Here is a 16,265-nt window from a genome sequence, read left to right on the forward strand (position 1 = left end):
AAACCAAGTTCTATCTTTACACTATCACATTACCTGGGGCTTACAACCAGAGTATGGCGGAGAGTACATTTGACCAGTACATCCCACCTCCCAAGTCATCAACGCGCCTTATCCATCTTCTCTTCCAACCATCCCAACACAATCTCCCTTCCCCTCTCATCCAGATCCCCAACCCCTTCCAGATCGCCAATCACCATGTCCTGATCATCCACCACGCCCACGTCCGCCACCTTGACCCTCCTCGCCGCCTCCAGCTCCCAGTGGTGGAGGTCGATCAGGTAATCCTCGTCCCACTTCCGCCGCTCTTTGAGTTCCAACATCTCAATGCTCCGCTGCATCAGCAGCGCCAGTTCGTACGCTTGCGTGCGGAAGCTGTTCTCGCCAGCGGTGATGGCAACCGGGGGGTTGCGGTGTTTTCGCGTTTTGAGACGAGGGCGGGGTTTCTTCTTTTCCTCTGCTTCGCCTTGTGCTGAGTCGCCCTCTTCGTGTTTCTCTCCCTGGTTTTCTGCTTCTTTTTCCTCCTTTATCTTCTTCTGCTTCTGAGTACTACTAAGCCCCTTTTGATTTCTGTTCCGGGCCGCGGTATTAACAACCCCATCCTTCCCCCCCTCCGACCCAATCTTCGCCAAAGCATCACACTTGAACGGCAACTCCGCCGACGGCGTCTCATACAACAATAAAGTATCCGGGAGCTTAAGCATGGAGTGCCTCGGCGGGAAATGCACATAGCTCTTACGTGGGAACTTGCCAGGTAGAATCTCTACCTTGAGAGTTTGCTGGAGCATGTCTTCGGCCGCTACCTCGTCCGGCTCGCCTTCGGCGTCGTTGATCATCGACATGTGCATACGGTAGTGCTCCGAGTGCTCCGAGTTGTCGGAATCGAGGTCGTCGGTGGGGTTTTGACTGGCTGGGAGGGGCGGCGGAGGTTGGTGAGGAGGGGGAGTAGAGGGGGAAGTAAATGGGTCGTAGGGATCGCTGTGGACGTCCGCGGGGACGTTGATGTCGCCGCTGCTGACACCATTGGCACCGGCACCGGCACCGGTAATCAATGGCCCCGGAGGTGGCGGATAAAGCCATTCAGGAACATACTTCTCATCAAAAGTCGTCGGAACAAAAAGTCCCGCTGTGTGGAAGAACAGACAAGCGCTAGCAAAGCTGTCAAACAGTCCCGACGGCGAGCCAAAGAGGTCTTCGAGCCGACGCTGATAATGGGCAATGATGGGTGAGGTGGCAGCCGGTCCTGCATCTTTGTCGAGGTCGCGGTTCAGCTTGTGCAGCTGCTCCTCGATAAGGATGCGGTCGTCGCCCTTGGGCCGGTGGATCGGGTGGTCAGGCAAGAACGTGGTCCAGTCGTAGATGCCGTTGTAGGCGAGGAGACCGCGTACGGCCATGCGCGCGTGCGGGTACGACTCGGTGAGGGCCAGGCCGGCGGCCAGACTGGCGCCGAGGTAGGAGCCGCAGATGTAGACGTCTTTGCGTTTGGGGTATCTTGGTTGAAGGTTTTGGGTGATCCAGGAGTAGCCAAAGAGGACGTCGTGGATAGGGGTGGGCCAGTGGAGGGGGGTTATGCTGATATCTTCTTCCTCTTCTTTGGGTAATCCCTCTTCTTCTTTGCTATTAGGTGTCTCGCTCGATTGATATCCTTCATCGTCAAAATCGGGCTCTTCAATCTTTGGCTTGAGTTTTGGCTGTGGCCTGTCGTCGTATAAGCCAGACCATCTGTAGTGAATGACAGCGGCCGAGTATGTGTGAAGCCATGATGGGAGATGATAGTTCGGGTCAGTCTCGTCCCGAGCAGCAAAGGGGGGGATCCAGATGATTAAGGGATCGGTTGGTGGCCGGTCAGCGACATTGTACAGACTGAGCCACAGATATCAGTCTAAGATTGACCTTCGATCACCCACAGCTCCCAAGGAGACTGTTGATGTTATGTTGACCACCTACCTGACGGTAATTTCACCAGAAGAGGCGCAAGGAACGGTATAGCGTTCTATCGAAGGCTCAAATGGGGGACTGCTACTGTAGAATCTTTCATGGGACGTTTGGCGCGGGAGTTTTGAAGCGACAGTAATGCGCCTAAGTCTCAGTGCTACAGTCCATCTGGGCATCTTCTACGGAGTCGCCAGTTTATGGTGAAGTTCTGGCATAGTTTCTTTGTCAGACCCTTTCTCATTTCACGATTTCACAACGGAGTAAGAGGCCTTGGACACTGAACCAGAAATTCTTACTCGTCGTAGCACCAACTTATCCCTTCGTCTCTTTTCTTTTCTAGACGCAAGAAAGTACCCCATGGGAGGTTATGACATGCCAAGCTGGATAGATCAACGTTGATGTCACGATCAAAGCTGGGTGTTGTTTTGGTGTTTGGCTGCCGCCAGAAATTGTTAAGAGACGACGACCATAAGCAGATGGAGGTACGTACCTACAGCACATCACTGTCTGGCATCTGGTGACAGCTGAAGTTTATGGAAAGTGGGGCCATGTGGTTCCTCCACAGAACAAGCTTACGTTGAAACAACCTTGGCAGAACTTGGCTTTTAGCGATCACCGCAGCCTCCAGAACGATGTTCTTGCCCAGGACGTCATATGATGGATGGGGACGGGAATCAACGTGACAAACAACCCGACATTTTCTTCCAGCTTGGAAAGGGCTGTCCAGGTTATGCCAGGAAAGTATCAAGCCAACTTGTCTTATATCTCTACAACCGTTCCTACCTAGGTAGTCCCAATGAACCACCACCGATATTCATTCATGCTTCGTCCTTGCCGCCGTGATGCTACGATCATTCGACGATGACATTCAACAACAAGCGTCCATAGGGGAACCCATCCCGATACCCTATGACACTTCGCTTTACAGTTATCACCATTCATTACAGTATTTCTTTTATAATCGCCCTAATACTACTTAGCTGACAACATGGAGGACGCTGGTGGTGAGAATGTGGAGGAACATCTTCAAGAGGTCGATGAGCAGTACAAGGCCTCACTTCCCAAGCTTATGGGAGAGGACCAGGCCCATCGAGATCCCAGGTAAGTCATACCAGAGTTCTCGGGTACTCAGTTCGTACAATAGTATATACTGACGGTCTGGACTCCGTCAAGTCGATGGTGGTTTGCCTCGGCTGCTTTTCCCATGGTCGCAGGCACACTTGGGCCCGTTGCAAGCGCCTTCAGTATCTGTGCTCTAGTCCGGCCATGGAGACAAAATTACACCAAAGGGGCTGACATCAAGACCGCCACCTTCATCAAAGACCCAGCCTGGCTGATCGCTATCAATGCAGTCCAGCTTGCCATTGCGCTAAGCTCCAACCTGGCGCTACTCCTTAACATGACCAGGAGACTCCGGTTCTCCGTCGCTCAACCCGTCACCATTGTCGGATGGTACCTCTCATCCATATGCTTGATAGCCCTCGCAAGTACGACAGCCGGCCCGCTGAGACCGGAAAATAACGACTTCATCTGGTCTGAAGCTTACTTTTACGGCATCTACGCCGCAGTCCTGTACTTCGTTGTCGCTTCGCTCATGGTAGTTACCGTCTGGGGATCTCAGCAGGGGCACTACGCAAAGGATTTTATGCTCACACCCAGTCAGAGGACACTGATGCTACAGACCATCTCGTTCCTCATCTACCTCCTCATCGGTGCCCTTATCTTTTCCAACACCGAAGGATGGAACTACCTCGATGGCGTGTACTGGGCGGCCGTGACGCTCTTTACCGTGGGATTTGGCGATTACTACCCTACCTCAACTCTCGGAAGGGCTCTCCTCTTCCCATATTCCCTGGTCGGCATTATCAGCTTGGGTCTCGTTATTGGATCCATCCGCACTTTGATGCTAGAGCGCGGCAAGAAAAGACTTGATGCACGTATGGTGGAAAAGCTCAGACATCGCGTGTTAAGAAAAATGGCCAAGAAGGGAAAGGATGGTATACTTACACCCATAAGAGATACACATTCCGATTCCCCTGGACTGTCTTCCAGCTCTGGTCTGACCGAGTTCCAACGGCGACAATCCGAGTTTGAGCTGATGAGAAAGATTCAAAAGCAGGCGACTCATAGGCATCGCTGGATAGCTTTGGCTATCTCTACAAGCACGTGGTTGGTCTTATGGCTGGTGGGTGCCAAAGTCTTTCAAGAGTGTGAACGTCAGTATCAACAATTGACCTACTTTGATACCTTTTACATGGCATATGTTAGTCTAACAACCATCGGATACGGAGATATCACACCGATATCCAACGCCGGAAAGTCCTTTTGGGTCTTCTGGGCACTCCTCGCTCTTCCGACTATGACAGTCCTGATCTCTAATGCAGGAGACACCATCGTGAAGGGTATCAAAGATGCCACGGACAAAGTGGCTACCGTTACCATTCTTCCTAGCGAGCGGGGCTTCAAGAGCGAGTTCAAGGCAACCTTCAATGCCCTTTCCCATGGAAAGCTGTTTACCGAGGATATCGAGGAGTCACCCCCAGGAATACATGGAGCCTCACAGCGCCATAGGTACAGCAGCGAGGAGAACAATGACGAGGGTGAGCTAGCTCAAGATCAAGCAGATGCTGATGCCGAAAGCGCAAACACGGGTCTGATAAAGCAGAAACAGGCGAAGAATGCAAGAAACGAAGAGAGTCATAAGAGGCGAGTGGAAGGTAACGCAGCTGAAGAGGACAGTGGCGATCGTCCTGATCGAGCAGTTCGCTTCGATGACTCCTCTACTACGTCAGGGAAGAAAGGAGGGAACGGCCGGTCAAAGAAGATGGGAAACACGGATGACGAGGAGAACCCGTGCGACCAGAATTCGAACTCAACTCCTCAGCTTCCCGAAATGACGCGTGCCGTCTCAATACCACGCCAGGACTTGCCCCAAAGCCCCATGGATCCGGCCGAGTACCACCTCAGGCTGATCGAAGAGATCGGGCTAGTAATGCAACACCTCAAGAGCCACCCTCCGCGGAAGTACACTTTTCAGGAGTGGGCATGGTACCTGCGGCTCATCGGAGAGGACGAGAGCGACGCAGCTAAGCACCGAAAGCCTCACGCTCATCTTCGTAGCAGTAAGGATGAACTGGAGGGGAAAGAACGGGCGAAGTGGAGTTGGGTCGGCAGCAGGAGTCCGTTGATGAGCTCTCAAGAGGAGGCTGAGTGGATTCTGGAGCGGTTGATCGAGACGCTGACTGATGAGCTCAGAGGCGTCAAGGCCGCGAGGAGGAAGAATGAGATGAAGAATTAGAAAAGTCAGCAAACGGACACCTTCATGCCTGGTCTGTAAATGTTGTTTCACTATGATTAAAAGGGTCACAAGTGAGGATTTTCAGTCCGAAATTCGAGACATGGTATGCCTCACACATGGTGGTTTGTGCACATGATGCTTCCCCTCATCTTCATCGGTTGTTGTAACTGGCAATTCGTCAGAAATTCAACCGTAGCATGGCGTGGCTGAGGTTCTATCTCTGAAGCGCAGGCCAAGATATTTCTTTCCTATTCCGGATGACCGACGACCCTTTGCTCCCGCTCCTATTACTGGGTCAAGACAGCAACATGTCAGTCGACGCAGAACACCTCCTTCCCGAGCTGAGTCTGGAACGCAAATGACATCACCCTATTACAAACTTTCAGACATATCTTTGAACACAAGTACAACAACCTCCTTACCGCTACACCTATTCGGTTGAGGAACCACAAGGGTATCTTGCCAATCGATCACTTTTCTGCGACGGAGGATCCAGAGAATACTCAAGGTACATTTATCTCTCTTCATACTCGCAGTGCCTTACCCGTTCGCAGTCGTCTATGCTCGTCCATTTTGATTTATTTGATGTTACTCTACCACTCTGTACCCTTCCGACAGCAACAGAGAACTTCTTCACATTTCCATCATCGGGTCAGTTGGGAACACCGTGAATCTGCCAAATAGGAGAACTTCGCTCCTAGTGTAAAAGCAACTAAACCGGGCGAGTTTGGTATACTTTTGCTTCCCACTGCCTCATGGTGCAACCTACCAACAACACGCCGCCACTTGCATCCAGGCATCAAGATAAATCCTAGATGAGAGGCTGACTTACACATATGTTTATGCGCAGATACCCTCCCACCTTTAGCCAATCTCTACCAACAGCTTTCCCAGATTGGAAACCTATATCAGCCAGTCATCCATTAGCTTCACAGCTATACGAGAGCTTGGCCACACACACACAAATGTTCAACATGTTTCCGAGGACTTGGAAGTTCACGGCACTGATGTTTCCCTCTTTGTTCTTCTGGCTCTCCGGTACTTTGGTCCAAGCAGCAGCGTCGACATGCCCGGCGCCCGTGCCTGCGTCATATCCTGCACCGGTAGTCCGTAATGGTTTCGAAGCCCGGCTCGTGGCTACCGGACTCAAGAAGCCGAGAGGCGTCATCGTCGATTCGAATGGAAGGCTATTGGTCGTTGAGGCTGGTAAAGGGATCACACACATGACTATCAAGGACGATGGATGGCCCTGTTTGTCTGTCGACAAAACAACGACACTTGTGTCGATGAGTGATGTAAGATGAATTCTCCATCCTGACCGGCCGTCACCTTTTCATAAAACAACGTGAAATAAAGACTAAAACCACAACAGCTTAATCATGGCATCCAACTCTCAATCGACGGCAAAACCCTCTACGCCTCTTCTTCGAACTCAGTCTACAGCTGGGTATATGACGCAGACGCCATCCGCGTCAGCGACGAGAAATCTCCCAAGACGCTCATCACTAACATGACCAACGCGGGCGGTGGCCACTCCACTCGCACACTCTTAATCTCACGCAAACAGCCCGGAATTATGCTCGTCTCGCGCGGCAGCGGGAGCAACATCGATAACGGCGCTACCGACCATTCCTCCGGCATCTCACAGATCCGAGCCTTCGACATCTCCGACCCCAACCTAGGAACACCTGGCGGCGGCAAAGTATACGACTACCCCAGCGAAGGCTGGACCATCGGCTGGGGCTTGCGTAACTCGGTCGGAGTCGCCGAGGACCCCAAAACAGGCGGCATTTACAGCGTCGAGAACAGCGCAGATGGTATAAAGCGCTTTGGCGTGGACATCCACGAAGACAGCCCCGGAGAAGAAATGAACTACCATGGTGTCCTCCACTTCCCCTCTAATCGATCCTCTTCTTCCGGCCAAGGACAACAGCAAGGCGGAAACCACGGCTACCCCTACTGTCTCGCCCTCTACAACTCCTCTGCCTCCCCTTCCTTCCCCTCGTTAGGAGACCTTAAAACCGGCTCCCAATTCACCCACGACTCGACGCCCTACTCTATCCCCTTTTTGCCATCATCCGAATCCTCCTCCCCACAAGCAAAACCAATCAACATCACCACCTCCGACACCTCCTGCTCCTCCACCAACTTCATCCCTCCCCGCCTCACCTTCCCCGCGCACACCGCCCCTCTCGACATCAAGTTCAGCAATGGCAATGGCAATCAAAGTCTAGTAGGTCTAGCGTACATTTCTTTCCACGGAAGCTGGGACCGCTCTACTCCCGCCGGGTACAAGTTATCCGCTGTGTGGTTTGATACAAGCAAGGGAGAACCGGTAGAGGCCAGCGATAGCACGAACAGTCTTGTGGATATTATGTGGAATCGGGATGTGAGCAAGTGTCCGGGGCAGTGTTTTAGACCGGTGGGGCTGGCAGTTGATGGACAAGAAAGGATGTGGATGACGGATGACGATAAGGGGGATGTGTGGGTTTTGAAGCAGGTGGGGGAGGTGAAAGATGATGAAGGTGCTGATGGGGGAAGTGGGAGTGGAAGTGTCAATGGGGATAGTGATAGTGCCGCTGCCCCAATACGTGCCAAGAGGAGTGGGAGTTGTGCGGAGTGGTTGGGTGTTGGGATGTCGGCTATGGATGCGGTTGCTGGGAGTCTGTTGTTTGCTGTGTTGTGAGTAGGTTATAGTTTCTGAGATTGGGGGAGCAAGGTATGTCTACGATGATCATCAGTTACAAATGGGGGTATTGCTTGATTCTTTGTTAGCCCATGCGCACTGAAACAAACTTGTGAGAAAGGAGATGATGATAACCTCTATAACAGCTACCTAACTTTTTGCGTCTACTTGCTTGAAATGCTAGGCTTAGTGCCGGTGCATTGCTCAAATTGCTGGGATATAAATACGAATAATTTTCCTAGCGACTATACGCAACCTAAAATATGCCGCTTGCCCATATGAAGGACTATCTTTAGACTCTTATTTCCCCCAACTCTCTCCTAGATTGACCCAAGTCACCGTGGCCTGTCTCATCCCCCAACAACCAGAGATTGATACCACCAAAGGTAGCGTGTGTGAACAGATCGCAAGCATATGGTTCCACGCCTCTTGAGTAAGAATATATGCACCTCAAATTACTCCCAGACTAGCATCAAATTTCATAGGGCGATGCAGTCGTCGTGTTTGTAGACGCTTGCCAAACCGACGAGTAGAAAGGGGCTTCAAAAGACTGCAAAGCACCAGCAATCTGCTCATACGACGAAATCATGAACCCAGCCACCTCGCCAAGCGCCAAGAGTGCGAGGTTGCGAACAGCAGAGGGCGGTAGGCCATACGATCCCATAACGAGAGAAGCGGTAGGGCAAACGATGTAGGGCCACCAGCTGCGCGAGGTAGCACCGGTCAACAAGGATTCGTTCACAGACGATGCCGCTTCCGCGGTGTCCTCCAGTATGTCGAGAATCTCGTTGGTGATGTTGGAGGCTTGTTGGAGTCTTTGTGTTTGGTCCTCGTATTTGGTGGCTAGGGTCTCGGTGACGGCGAGGAGACGGTCCATTCCTTGCTCGAGGTTGTCTTGACGGCGGGCTAATGCGGCGGCTTGTTGGTTGGAGAGTTCCTGTTCAGGGTTAGCCCCAATGCATGCGATGGTTACTGTAAGAAGGATGACCTACAATCTGCTGTTGCAGTGCGGTGGTTGATGCTGCGGCTGTGGCAACCACCGCAACGAGGGCTCCAATGCCATCGTTGGCTCGGACGGAGACTTGTTGAAGGGCATGTTCGTGCGCATGGGCTACTCGTGAGTGACCCTCAAGAACACCAGTAAGCAGTAGGTTGAGCAGTTTCTGCAGGTCTTCGGCTTGTTGTTGGCTGTCGTGTAGGGAGGCAGAGGACTTTCGGAGTGTTGCTTCAACATCGGTCGCCAAGTATTCATGAACCATGACAAGCCCATCTTTCAGTTTATTGATCTGTGGTGTAAGATTGTCGAGATTCTTGATGGACCGTTGTGTTCGCAGGTCAAGTTGATTCATTTGCTTCTGAAGCTGAGCTTCCACGCCTTCTGTAAGGTTCTTCATCACATTGGTGAGTCGTTGATAGAGGAGAATGTTTTGTGCTGTAGATCACTGTCAGCCACGACTTTGGATGGTGTATCTCAACCCCGATACCATACCTTTCTCATTATCCGCTCTGGCCGCCTCACAGAACCGCAAAGCCTTGTGCCGATAACTGATCCACGTATTCCACGCAGCATCTGACGACTTCATGGCTGACAGACAATGGTCGATTTCATGACTGCTGACGTGGAGTTGTGCTTGGTCCCGGATCGCAATCTGACTCAGGGCCGGTTCCCGGAACTTGGCACATTGCGCCGGAATGTTGAACCTGCCTCGCTCCAAATCACATATCGCTAGACTGGCAGCGTAGGAATCAACAAAGTCGCGAACTTGTCGACCAGTGTCTGTGAGGATTGTGGCGTCGTTCTTTCCGTCTACCAGCTGGCAGTTGTTGACTAGGAGTTGGGCGGCCACACGATGGCAAAACGGTTCTGATTCGAGTTCTTGAAGTTCACTTAGGGCGACGGCGTAGATATTTGGTAGGCGTGAGGACGCTCGAAGCAGATCCGAAGGCTGGATGTTGCGGTCGATGTTGACTTGATAGTCGGCTGTGTTGTGGTCATATTAGTCAAGCCCTGTAGGCAGTGCTTCCATATTACTTACGAACTGGCACTTTTCTTTCACCTCCCCACGAAAAGGCCAGAGAAGGTGTAGCTGTAACGGCACAGAGAGCCGTGAAAAGAAGAGCCATGACCATAGTTACCGAGTGAGTGAGATGCGACAGACTGATGATGATATTTCGAGAGAGTCAGATGCGTCCAGAAGAGTGCCGTCGAAGGGACTTCGGCAATAAGAAATGGAGATTCTGGCAATATTGGTAGTGCAATTTTGGCGATCGAAGTTTGTGGCCTTGCAACTGAAAATTGTGTGGTGTTTCTGAAGAGAAGGAGCGATTCACGAGAGGGAAGGAAGGTATGTGAGGGTAAGTTGGCGATCGCGACTGCCCAAGATAAGAGAAGCGGACTTGAATTCAACGGGAAGAAAATCACTGGATTTTGAAACCGCGAAAAGGTTTCCTGTGAAATGACTTCACTTGAAGTTCGCGTTGAATATGACTGTGATTGTCTGCCGAGCTCTACTTTTGCTGGCTCTCAATCGTCTGATATGGCGCTGTCCTCTCCAACAGAAACGAGCCTAGACAAAGATTTGGGATGCAGACCACTTGTCTTGACATCACTGGAATCTGCATCTTTTCATCCGGTATCAAGAAAGTGCAAACAGCTCGCTTGAGACAGTTTGGAACACTTCGACCGTGACGGGTGCCCTGGGTGGTGGTGACTGTCGTGAGGTTGACATCCGTAAAGTCGTCATCGGAAAGCTGGACGATTGTCGAACGGGAGATTAACTTTCAATCTGATCATTGTGAAACAATGTGTCCTATCGAGTAGTCTCCACACTTCCACGCCCTGTGCCATTACTTTGGGGAGATTTCTTATTCGAGATGAATGATGTCGGATGGAATAACATCTGTTGGTGTTTGTCGTCGTTTCCTAGCCTAAGCGACTAGCAGCAGCAAAACTATGCGGATAAGACCCTAACCCTGGTGTATTTGCAGCCAATCACTAGCTGCATTGCTGTGCCGCGTCAGGTCCGATACATTTTTTGGAGCTCTCCGAAGATCCACTCGGTTCATCCCACCACCCAGCCGGCTGCCATTGACTCGGTGTTGCCCTTGCGACTGCCAGAACCTCCGAACTGGAGCGCCGCGTCTCTTCGCCAATTCCGGTTCCGCATCGCGACGACGGCCAGCCACCCCGCCAACGACGACGACGCTCACCACAATGTTCGCCCCAAGCCGAAGGAGGGTCCTTGAGGCCGTTGCCTCTTCCTCATCTTCTTCCGTCGTCACACTCCCCGGCTTCCTCGTGCCCGCCTTCCAACAGACTGCCGGTGCCGCCGCCCGGCGCAACTTTTCCGCGACGACAACCCGCCCGTCCAAGCTCGGCCGCACCCCTCTCAGCATCCCTCCTGGCGTCGAGATCACCGTTGGCGAGCCCTTTGTCAAGCGCGACATGACGCAGTGGAAGCAGCAGCCTAAGCGCAAGATTACGGTGCAGGGCCCGTTGGGTTAGTTCGTTCTTTTCCAAACTCGGACTTGAAAGAAAGACCCGTTGGGTTTTTCTTGGAGGATTCGCGACGAAACTGGCACTGGCGCAACGTATGGGCTGGGTGAGGCGCGAGAGAGAACATGGATTATGGGTGTTTGTGCGAGAGTGCAAAGGGGGGCTAGGATGGGAGCAGAGCAGCTGGCTGACTTGTTGCACGTGTGCGCTGTGCTTTTTCGCAGGACAACTCGAAATGGACATTCCCGACTTCATCAAGATCGACCACGACGCCGAGGCGAGGAGAGCGACCCTCAGCGTAGCGAACCGGGATGAGAAGGAGCAGAGAGAGATGTGGGGTATGGCAAACACCTTCCTTGTCTTGGAGAATGTGGAAAAGTTACGGGCGGCCAGTCAGCTGACGATTTCAAATCTTTCTTGGACAAAACAGGAACGACATGGGCGTACCTCAACCGCTTCATTATGGGTGTATCAGAAGGTCACACGGCCGTGTTGCGCCTGGTCGGTATCGGTTACAGAGCTACAATCGACACCCGCCCCGAGAAGGAGGAATACCCCGGCCAGCAGTTCGTCTGCCTCAAGCTCGGCTTCTCTCACCCCGTCGAGATGGGCGTCCCCAAGGGCATGAAGGCCAGCACGCCGCAGCCGACAAGAATCCTGCTCGAGGGCATTAACAGAGAGCAGGTCATGACCTTCGCCGCTGATATCAGGAGGTGGCGTGTACCGGAACCGTACAAGGGTAAGGGTATCTTTGTCAACGGCGAGACCATCAAGTTGAAGCAGAAGAAGATCAAATAGAGGACGCGCGGTGGGTTTTGGTGGTTGATATGGTTGTTGATGATTATAAGGGGGGAATATTGTACATTTAGTCTATTGTTTTTTTTGGCACACACATGGCCTCATAACGGCCCGATACCTGCCATAACCTGTACACTATGACACGAGGCTTTACTGCTGCCCGAGAACTTCCTGAACGACCTTGATGACCTGGTCGTGGACCGCAGCAGGCGCCGCAATGACACCCTTGTTTTCAGCCAACGTGCGGCCGACGCTGAAATCCAGGCGGTTTCCACTCACGTCGGTAACCTGACCACCAGCCTCACGCACAATCAGATCTCCAGCAGCGTGATCCCAGATCTTCTCCTGGTAAGACTTGGAAGTAGGCAGACGGAGGTAGATATCACCCGCGCCACGAGCAATAGAGCCGTACTTGGCCTGGGAATCCATGCGCACACTAGGCTTGGTGATCCCGAGCTTCTGCGCAATCTGTCCAGCCACGCCCTGATCCGAGTGACCCGCCTCCACGCTCTCGCAGAAGCTCGCGTTGGACATCTCTGTAATAGGCTTCATCGCAATCGACTTGCCCTTCGCAAGACCGGCGGTGCCCAGGGGCCTGCTAGTCGCGCCCTGGCCCTGAACGGCCGAGAAGATGACACCCCGGCCCTCATCGGTCGCGTTGGTGCCGATATCCGCAGTCAACGGCGCAGCGTCGTCCACAGGCAGGTTCGGGCAGCCGAGAACGCCGACCTTGACATCACCGTCCACCATCAGTCCCAAGCACACGGCGTACTGTCCACCGCGCAGGAAGCCCTTGGTGCCGTCAATGGGGTCAATAGTCCATATCCTGCCCTTGGCGCCGCCCTTGCTGTTGCCCTGGTCAATGATCTCCAGCATCGCGTCGGCATCCTTGATGGCGCCGCCAAGGAGTTGCTCGGCAGCCTCATCGTCAAGCTTGGTGGACTTGACGAGCTCCCAGATCTGGTCCCGCAGAGGGGTGTCCTCGCGCAGCTGAGCGGCCTCCTCCTCAGCCACAATCTCGTCCGAAGGGAAGTTGGCCTTGAGGGCGCTGATGATGAGCGCCTGAGCGCCAAAGTCGCCAATGGTCACAGGGGACTTGTCGTCCTTGGAAACGGTGCCCTTGGCCTTCTCATGGAAGACGCGCTTGGTGAGGCGGGCGGCCCGCTGGACGGCGAGCTGAGCTACCTCGAGCTCCTTTGCGTACTGGGAAGAGGCCATCTTCTGTGTAGATGTATTTGTAATGGCTGAGCGGCTGGTTGCTGTGATTGTGTTGGCACTGCCGGTCAAATGACTTGCAATGAGGGAAAGCCGGGGAAAGGAGATGCGGGAACTGAAGATAGCCAGGATGAGGACGATGAGGGAGAAAGCGAAGAGAATTTTGGAGTAGAAAATATGGGACAAAGCCTTTTTCGGTTGTTTAATCTTATCCACAGTCATACAGCCGCGAGAGGATCGATAAACCTCGGGGAATTTTCAATCCGTAACCGGAATACGTATTCAGTCCAAGTTGTTGTTGAGTGGTTGAACTTGGGATTCTGGCTGTCAAATGTTCCCCGCACTGATTCTGTAGCGGCGAAGCTGTTGACGTATGACTGCCTTTTTTGTCCTTTTTTTCCATTCACTTCAACTGGTCCCCCGCAATGCCACCAACCGCTCACTCTTTCCACAGCTGCAGACAAGGGAGTCTCAAAATCTTTTGTTTACTTTGATGAGAATGCTTCATCCGTTTCTTGATGCTTCTTTTTTTCTATTTGGCGCTTTTGAGAGAATGCCCGTCAAAACAGCAGTGATGACACGGCTCGGTTCAGGGTCCTTCCCATGTTAAACATGAGCACCCACGGATAAGCTAGGGAGCTAGCCCCGAACTCGGAGAGAGATTCCTCTTTCGACTCCAATGTTCATCGCATTCTATGGGATTTCTGATTTCGATTCCGCCGACAACACTCAGACGGTCTCGGTGACCTCAAAGCGAACTGCTCAGCAACAGCAACTCCTGCACCTCGTTATCAATGAAAAGGGAACCAGGCTGAACGTCCAACCCTTCCATTCAACGAGCCAACTGAGTCTGAGCCGAAAAGCTGCAGCAACCATCCCGCAGCCTGCCAAGCCAAGTGGCTTGCCTGGATCAACTCCCATTCAGCAACTCAAAGCGCTTATGGAGACACCATCACAGGCTGTGTTTTTTGTCATTTCGAGCTGCTCTCAACTTGCCTTGGGCTTTTTCGAATATGCGGCAATGCCACACTCAGAGTTCTCTCAATCGCCCGCCTATGCAAGAAGACAGGCCGGATAAGGGAGCTCTATAGGTAAAGGGGTGTGGGACCAATTCTAGTCATCCATCGAGAACGACGGGAAGCCATTTCGACGATGGTGTGTTGCCCTGCGCTTCAGACTATTGTTTGTTCAATGCAATCACATCGATGCGAAGGTCGAGCTGAAAAAGCCCTGGCATAACCTAATTGCCAGCCTCATGGTGTTGCTGGTCACTTGATAAGTATGGACAGGCCGTCGTGGCGCCCACGGTTGTGTTTTCACTTCTATCAAGTTTGCATTTCCTGATAACTTTGTCAATCTCGTTCTTTTCCTTTTTTTTTTTTTTTTTTTTTTGTTGTTGTTGTTGTTTTCTACAAGGTTTGGTTGCTAATATCCAGAGAGAGAGAACTAGGCGCAAACTCGCAACAATGAATTCTACTACATCTTCCCTCTTCACGATACTTGTATACCTAGCGGCACAAGCGCAACAAGTACGAGCCGACCCAAATGCGCCGTGTTACTTTCCTGGTGGCGAGTTCGCACCAGGCTACTTTGCTTGCCAGGCCTTCAACGCTCCAGTTTCTTCTTGCTGTCCGGCAGGGTGGACATGTTTCAGCAATGCGCTCTGCATCGCGACGACAGAAAGCAACTCGTTTCCCAACTTGACTCTGGGCGCGGTGCAGCGAGGAGCTTGTACAAATCCTCAATGGAATAACTATATCTGCGGGAGTGCTTGCCTTGGTAGGTCCAGTCAAGGCTGTCTGATGGTCTGTGTCAGTGTCAACAACTTACTAAGTAACATTCACCTTGCTTTCATTCAATAGAAAACGGAAACCGCAAGGGCGAATTAGCTGCCTGTGGAAACGACCGATTCTGCTGTGCGGCAGACTTCAACGAAGGGAAATGTGACTGTTCATCAAACGATAAAGATAGCAGTGCATTCACCATCAGTGTTGGCCTGGTGCAAACCATCATACAAGTGTCTGACACGACATTCACGGGAATTCCATCACTCAGCATCGCGTCCACGAGGGTCAGCACCGTAGAAGCATCCGCCACAGGAACAGGAACTACCACCCAGATAACCGATGGCCCATCATCAACCTCCCTGACCTCCGGCCAGACCTCCTCATTTGCGCTGACGACAACGCCAGCTGCTCCACCCATTGCAAGTTCCAAGGGAGACGTTGGTAGTGACTCCAGCGACTCTAGTAGTAGTAACGGTCTCAAGATTGGGCTAGGCGTTGGTATTCCGGTCGCTGCCTTGGCCGCTGCGGGAGCGTTGGCCTATTTTCTATGGTGGAAGCCGAGGCAGACTGAGCGCGCGCGTCGCATTTCGCAGCATGACCATTACTTTGTGTCGACGGATCTGGCGGAGAATGATCCCCATGGGCCGGCTAAGTATGAGCCGTATAGGCAGGCGGCTACATAGTAAGGATCGGTCGGTGAGGGTTGTGTGCTGTGCGGTTTCGATATCAGGGGAGGATGGAGGGACATCTGCTTTTTGGAAGTAACGTTGATCAGGAGGAGAGTAATGATGACAATATACTCTTTACCTTTGCTGGAACCTAAATTCGCCATCGTACAACGTGGTTCTCTGGGATACATCAACGCACGTTGTTCCATTGTCTTGGAAAGGGGGCTCATTACCGGTTGAACGTGCTGCACAGCATACTAGCCATGGCAAATGACGGAAACACAACTTCCAAATGTCGAAACCTTCCTTCAGTCCGCCGGTGTAATACAACACATTTGAAAAAGGATAGGTTTTAAAGATGGGTGACAACTGAACCAACCATAGC

At 52.3% G+C, this 16,265-nt stretch overlaps 7 protein-coding genes across 7 annotated transcripts; 4 read left to right on the forward strand and 3 right to left on the reverse strand.

The window, feature by feature from the left end:
• Window position 1: 1 nt before the first annotated feature.
• On the reverse strand, window positions 2-2,359 carry B0T23DRAFT_144147 (uncharacterized protein). Its single transcript, XM_062832414.1, has 3 exons — window positions 2,229-2,359; window positions 1,945-2,140; window positions 2-1,860 (listed from the first exon to the last, which is right to left on the reverse strand). The coding sequence occupies exons 2-3, from the start codon at window positions 2,106-2,108 to the stop codon at window positions 99-101; spliced, it is 1,926 nt and encodes a 641-aa protein (XP_062692989.1). The 5' UTR covers window positions 2,109-2,140; window positions 2,229-2,359; the 3' UTR covers window positions 2-98.
• A 197-nt stretch (window positions 2,360-2,556) lies between these two features.
• Window positions 2,557-5,542, forward strand: B0T23DRAFT_144173 (voltage-gated potassium channel). The gene is made up of 2 exons (XM_062832415.1): window positions 2,557-3,033; window positions 3,106-5,542. Exons 1-2 carry the CDS (start codon window positions 2,921-2,923, stop codon window positions 5,228-5,230), a joined length of 2,238 nt encoding a protein of 745 aa, XP_062692990.1. The 5' UTR covers window positions 2,557-2,920; the 3' UTR covers window positions 5,231-5,542.
• A 695-nt stretch (window positions 5,543-6,237) lies between these two features.
• Window positions 6,238-7,916, forward strand: B0T23DRAFT_316766 (soluble quino protein glucose dehydrogenase; the record flags this gene model as incomplete). The annotated part of the gene is made up of 2 exons (XM_062834955.1): window positions 6,238-6,525; window positions 6,603-7,916. The coding sequence occupies 2 exons, from the start codon at window positions 6,238-6,240 to the stop codon at window positions 7,914-7,916; spliced, it is 1,602 nt and encodes a 533-aa protein (XP_062692991.1).
• A 227-nt stretch (window positions 7,917-8,143) lies between these two features.
• B0T23DRAFT_144191 (uncharacterized protein) lies at window positions 8,144-10,405 on the reverse strand. The gene is made up of 4 exons (XM_062832416.1): window positions 9,953-10,405; window positions 9,406-9,897; window positions 8,909-9,348; window positions 8,144-8,853 (listed from the first exon to the last, which is right to left on the reverse strand). The coding sequence occupies exons 1-4, from the start codon at window positions 10,044-10,046 to the stop codon at window positions 8,389-8,391; spliced, it is 1,491 nt and encodes a 496-aa protein (XP_062692992.1). The 5' UTR covers window positions 10,047-10,405; the 3' UTR covers window positions 8,144-8,388.
• A 579-nt stretch (window positions 10,406-10,984) lies between these two features.
• B0T23DRAFT_144218 (ribosomal protein L6, alpha-beta domain-containing protein) lies at window positions 10,985-12,285 on the forward strand. The gene is made up of 3 exons (XM_062832417.1): window positions 10,985-11,416; window positions 11,637-11,750; window positions 11,843-12,285. Exons 1-3 carry the CDS (start codon window positions 11,131-11,133, stop codon window positions 12,208-12,210), a joined length of 768 nt encoding a protein of 255 aa, XP_062692993.1. The 5' UTR covers window positions 10,985-11,130; the 3' UTR covers window positions 12,211-12,285.
• B0T23DRAFT_144219 (uncharacterized protein) lies at window positions 12,286-13,786 on the reverse strand. Its single transcript, XM_062832418.1, has one exon. It carries the CDS (start codon window positions 13,645-13,647, stop codon window positions 12,361-12,363), a length of 1,287 nt encoding a protein of 428 aa, XP_062692994.1. The 5' UTR covers window positions 13,648-13,786; the 3' UTR covers window positions 12,286-12,360.
• Window positions 13,787-14,805: 1,019 nt separating this feature from the next.
• Window positions 14,806-16,030, forward strand: B0T23DRAFT_379917 (uncharacterized protein). The gene is made up of 2 exons (XM_062837178.1): window positions 14,806-15,204; window positions 15,288-16,030. Exons 1-2 carry the CDS (start codon window positions 14,892-14,894, stop codon window positions 15,893-15,895), a joined length of 921 nt encoding a protein of 306 aa, XP_062692995.1. The 5' UTR covers window positions 14,806-14,891; the 3' UTR covers window positions 15,896-16,030.
• The last annotated feature ends 235 nt before the right edge of the window (window positions 16,031-16,265 follow it).

This window comes from Neurospora hispaniola (assembly GCF_033458365.1).
Source record: "Neurospora hispaniola strain FGSC 10403 chromosome Unknown B0T23scaffold_4, whole genome shotgun sequence".
Lineage (NCBI taxonomy): Eukaryota > Fungi > Ascomycota > Sordariomycetes > Sordariales > Sordariaceae > Neurospora > Neurospora hispaniola.

Coding starts and splice junctions, on each gene's coding strand:
- B0T23DRAFT_144147 (XM_062832414.1), bottom strand. CDS start 2,108: ATGCCCAGATGGACTGTAGCACTGAGACTTAGGCGCATTACTGTCGCT. Junction 1,861..1,944: donor TCTGGTGAAATTACCGTCAG/GTAGGTGGTCAA, acceptor TCTGTGGCTCAG/TCTGTACAATGTCGCTGACC.
- B0T23DRAFT_144173 (XM_062832415.1), top strand. CDS start 2,921: ATGGAGGACGCTGGTGGTGAGAATGTGGAGGAACATCTTCAAGAGGTC. Junction 3,034..3,105: donor CAGGCCCATCGAGATCCCAG/GTAAGTCATACC, acceptor GACTCCGTCAAG/TCGATGGTGGTTTGCCTCGG.
- B0T23DRAFT_144191 (XM_062832416.1), bottom strand. CDS start 10,046: ATGGTCATGGCTCTTCTTTTCACGGCTCTCTGTGCCGTTACAGCTACA. Junction 9,898..9,952: donor TGAAAGAAAAGTGCCAGTTC/GTAAGTAATATG, acceptor ACCACAACACAG/CCGACTATCAAGTCAACATC. Junction 8,854..8,908: donor CCGCACTGCAACAGCAGATT/GTAGGTCATCCT, acceptor AACCCTGAACAG/GAACTCTCCAACCAACAAGC.
- B0T23DRAFT_144218 (XM_062832417.1), top strand. CDS start 11,131: ATGTTCGCCCCAAGCCGAAGGAGGGTCCTTGAGGCCGTTGCCTCTTCC. Junction 11,417..11,636: donor TACGGTGCAGGGCCCGTTGG/GTTAGTTCGTTC, acceptor GCTTTTTCGCAG/GACAACTCGAAATGGACATT. Junction 11,751..11,842: donor GGAGCAGAGAGAGATGTGGG/GTATGGCAAACA, acceptor TGGACAAAACAG/GAACGACATGGGCGTACCTC.
- B0T23DRAFT_144219 (XM_062832418.1), bottom strand. CDS start 13,647: ATGACTGTGGATAAGATTAAACAACCGAAAAAGGCTTTGTCCCATATT.
- B0T23DRAFT_379917 (XM_062837178.1), top strand. CDS start 14,892: ATGAATTCTACTACATCTTCCCTCTTCACGATACTTGTATACCTAGCG. Junction 15,205..15,287: donor CTGCGGGAGTGCTTGCCTTG/GTAGGTCCAGTC, acceptor TTCATTCAATAG/AAAACGGAAACCGCAAGGGC.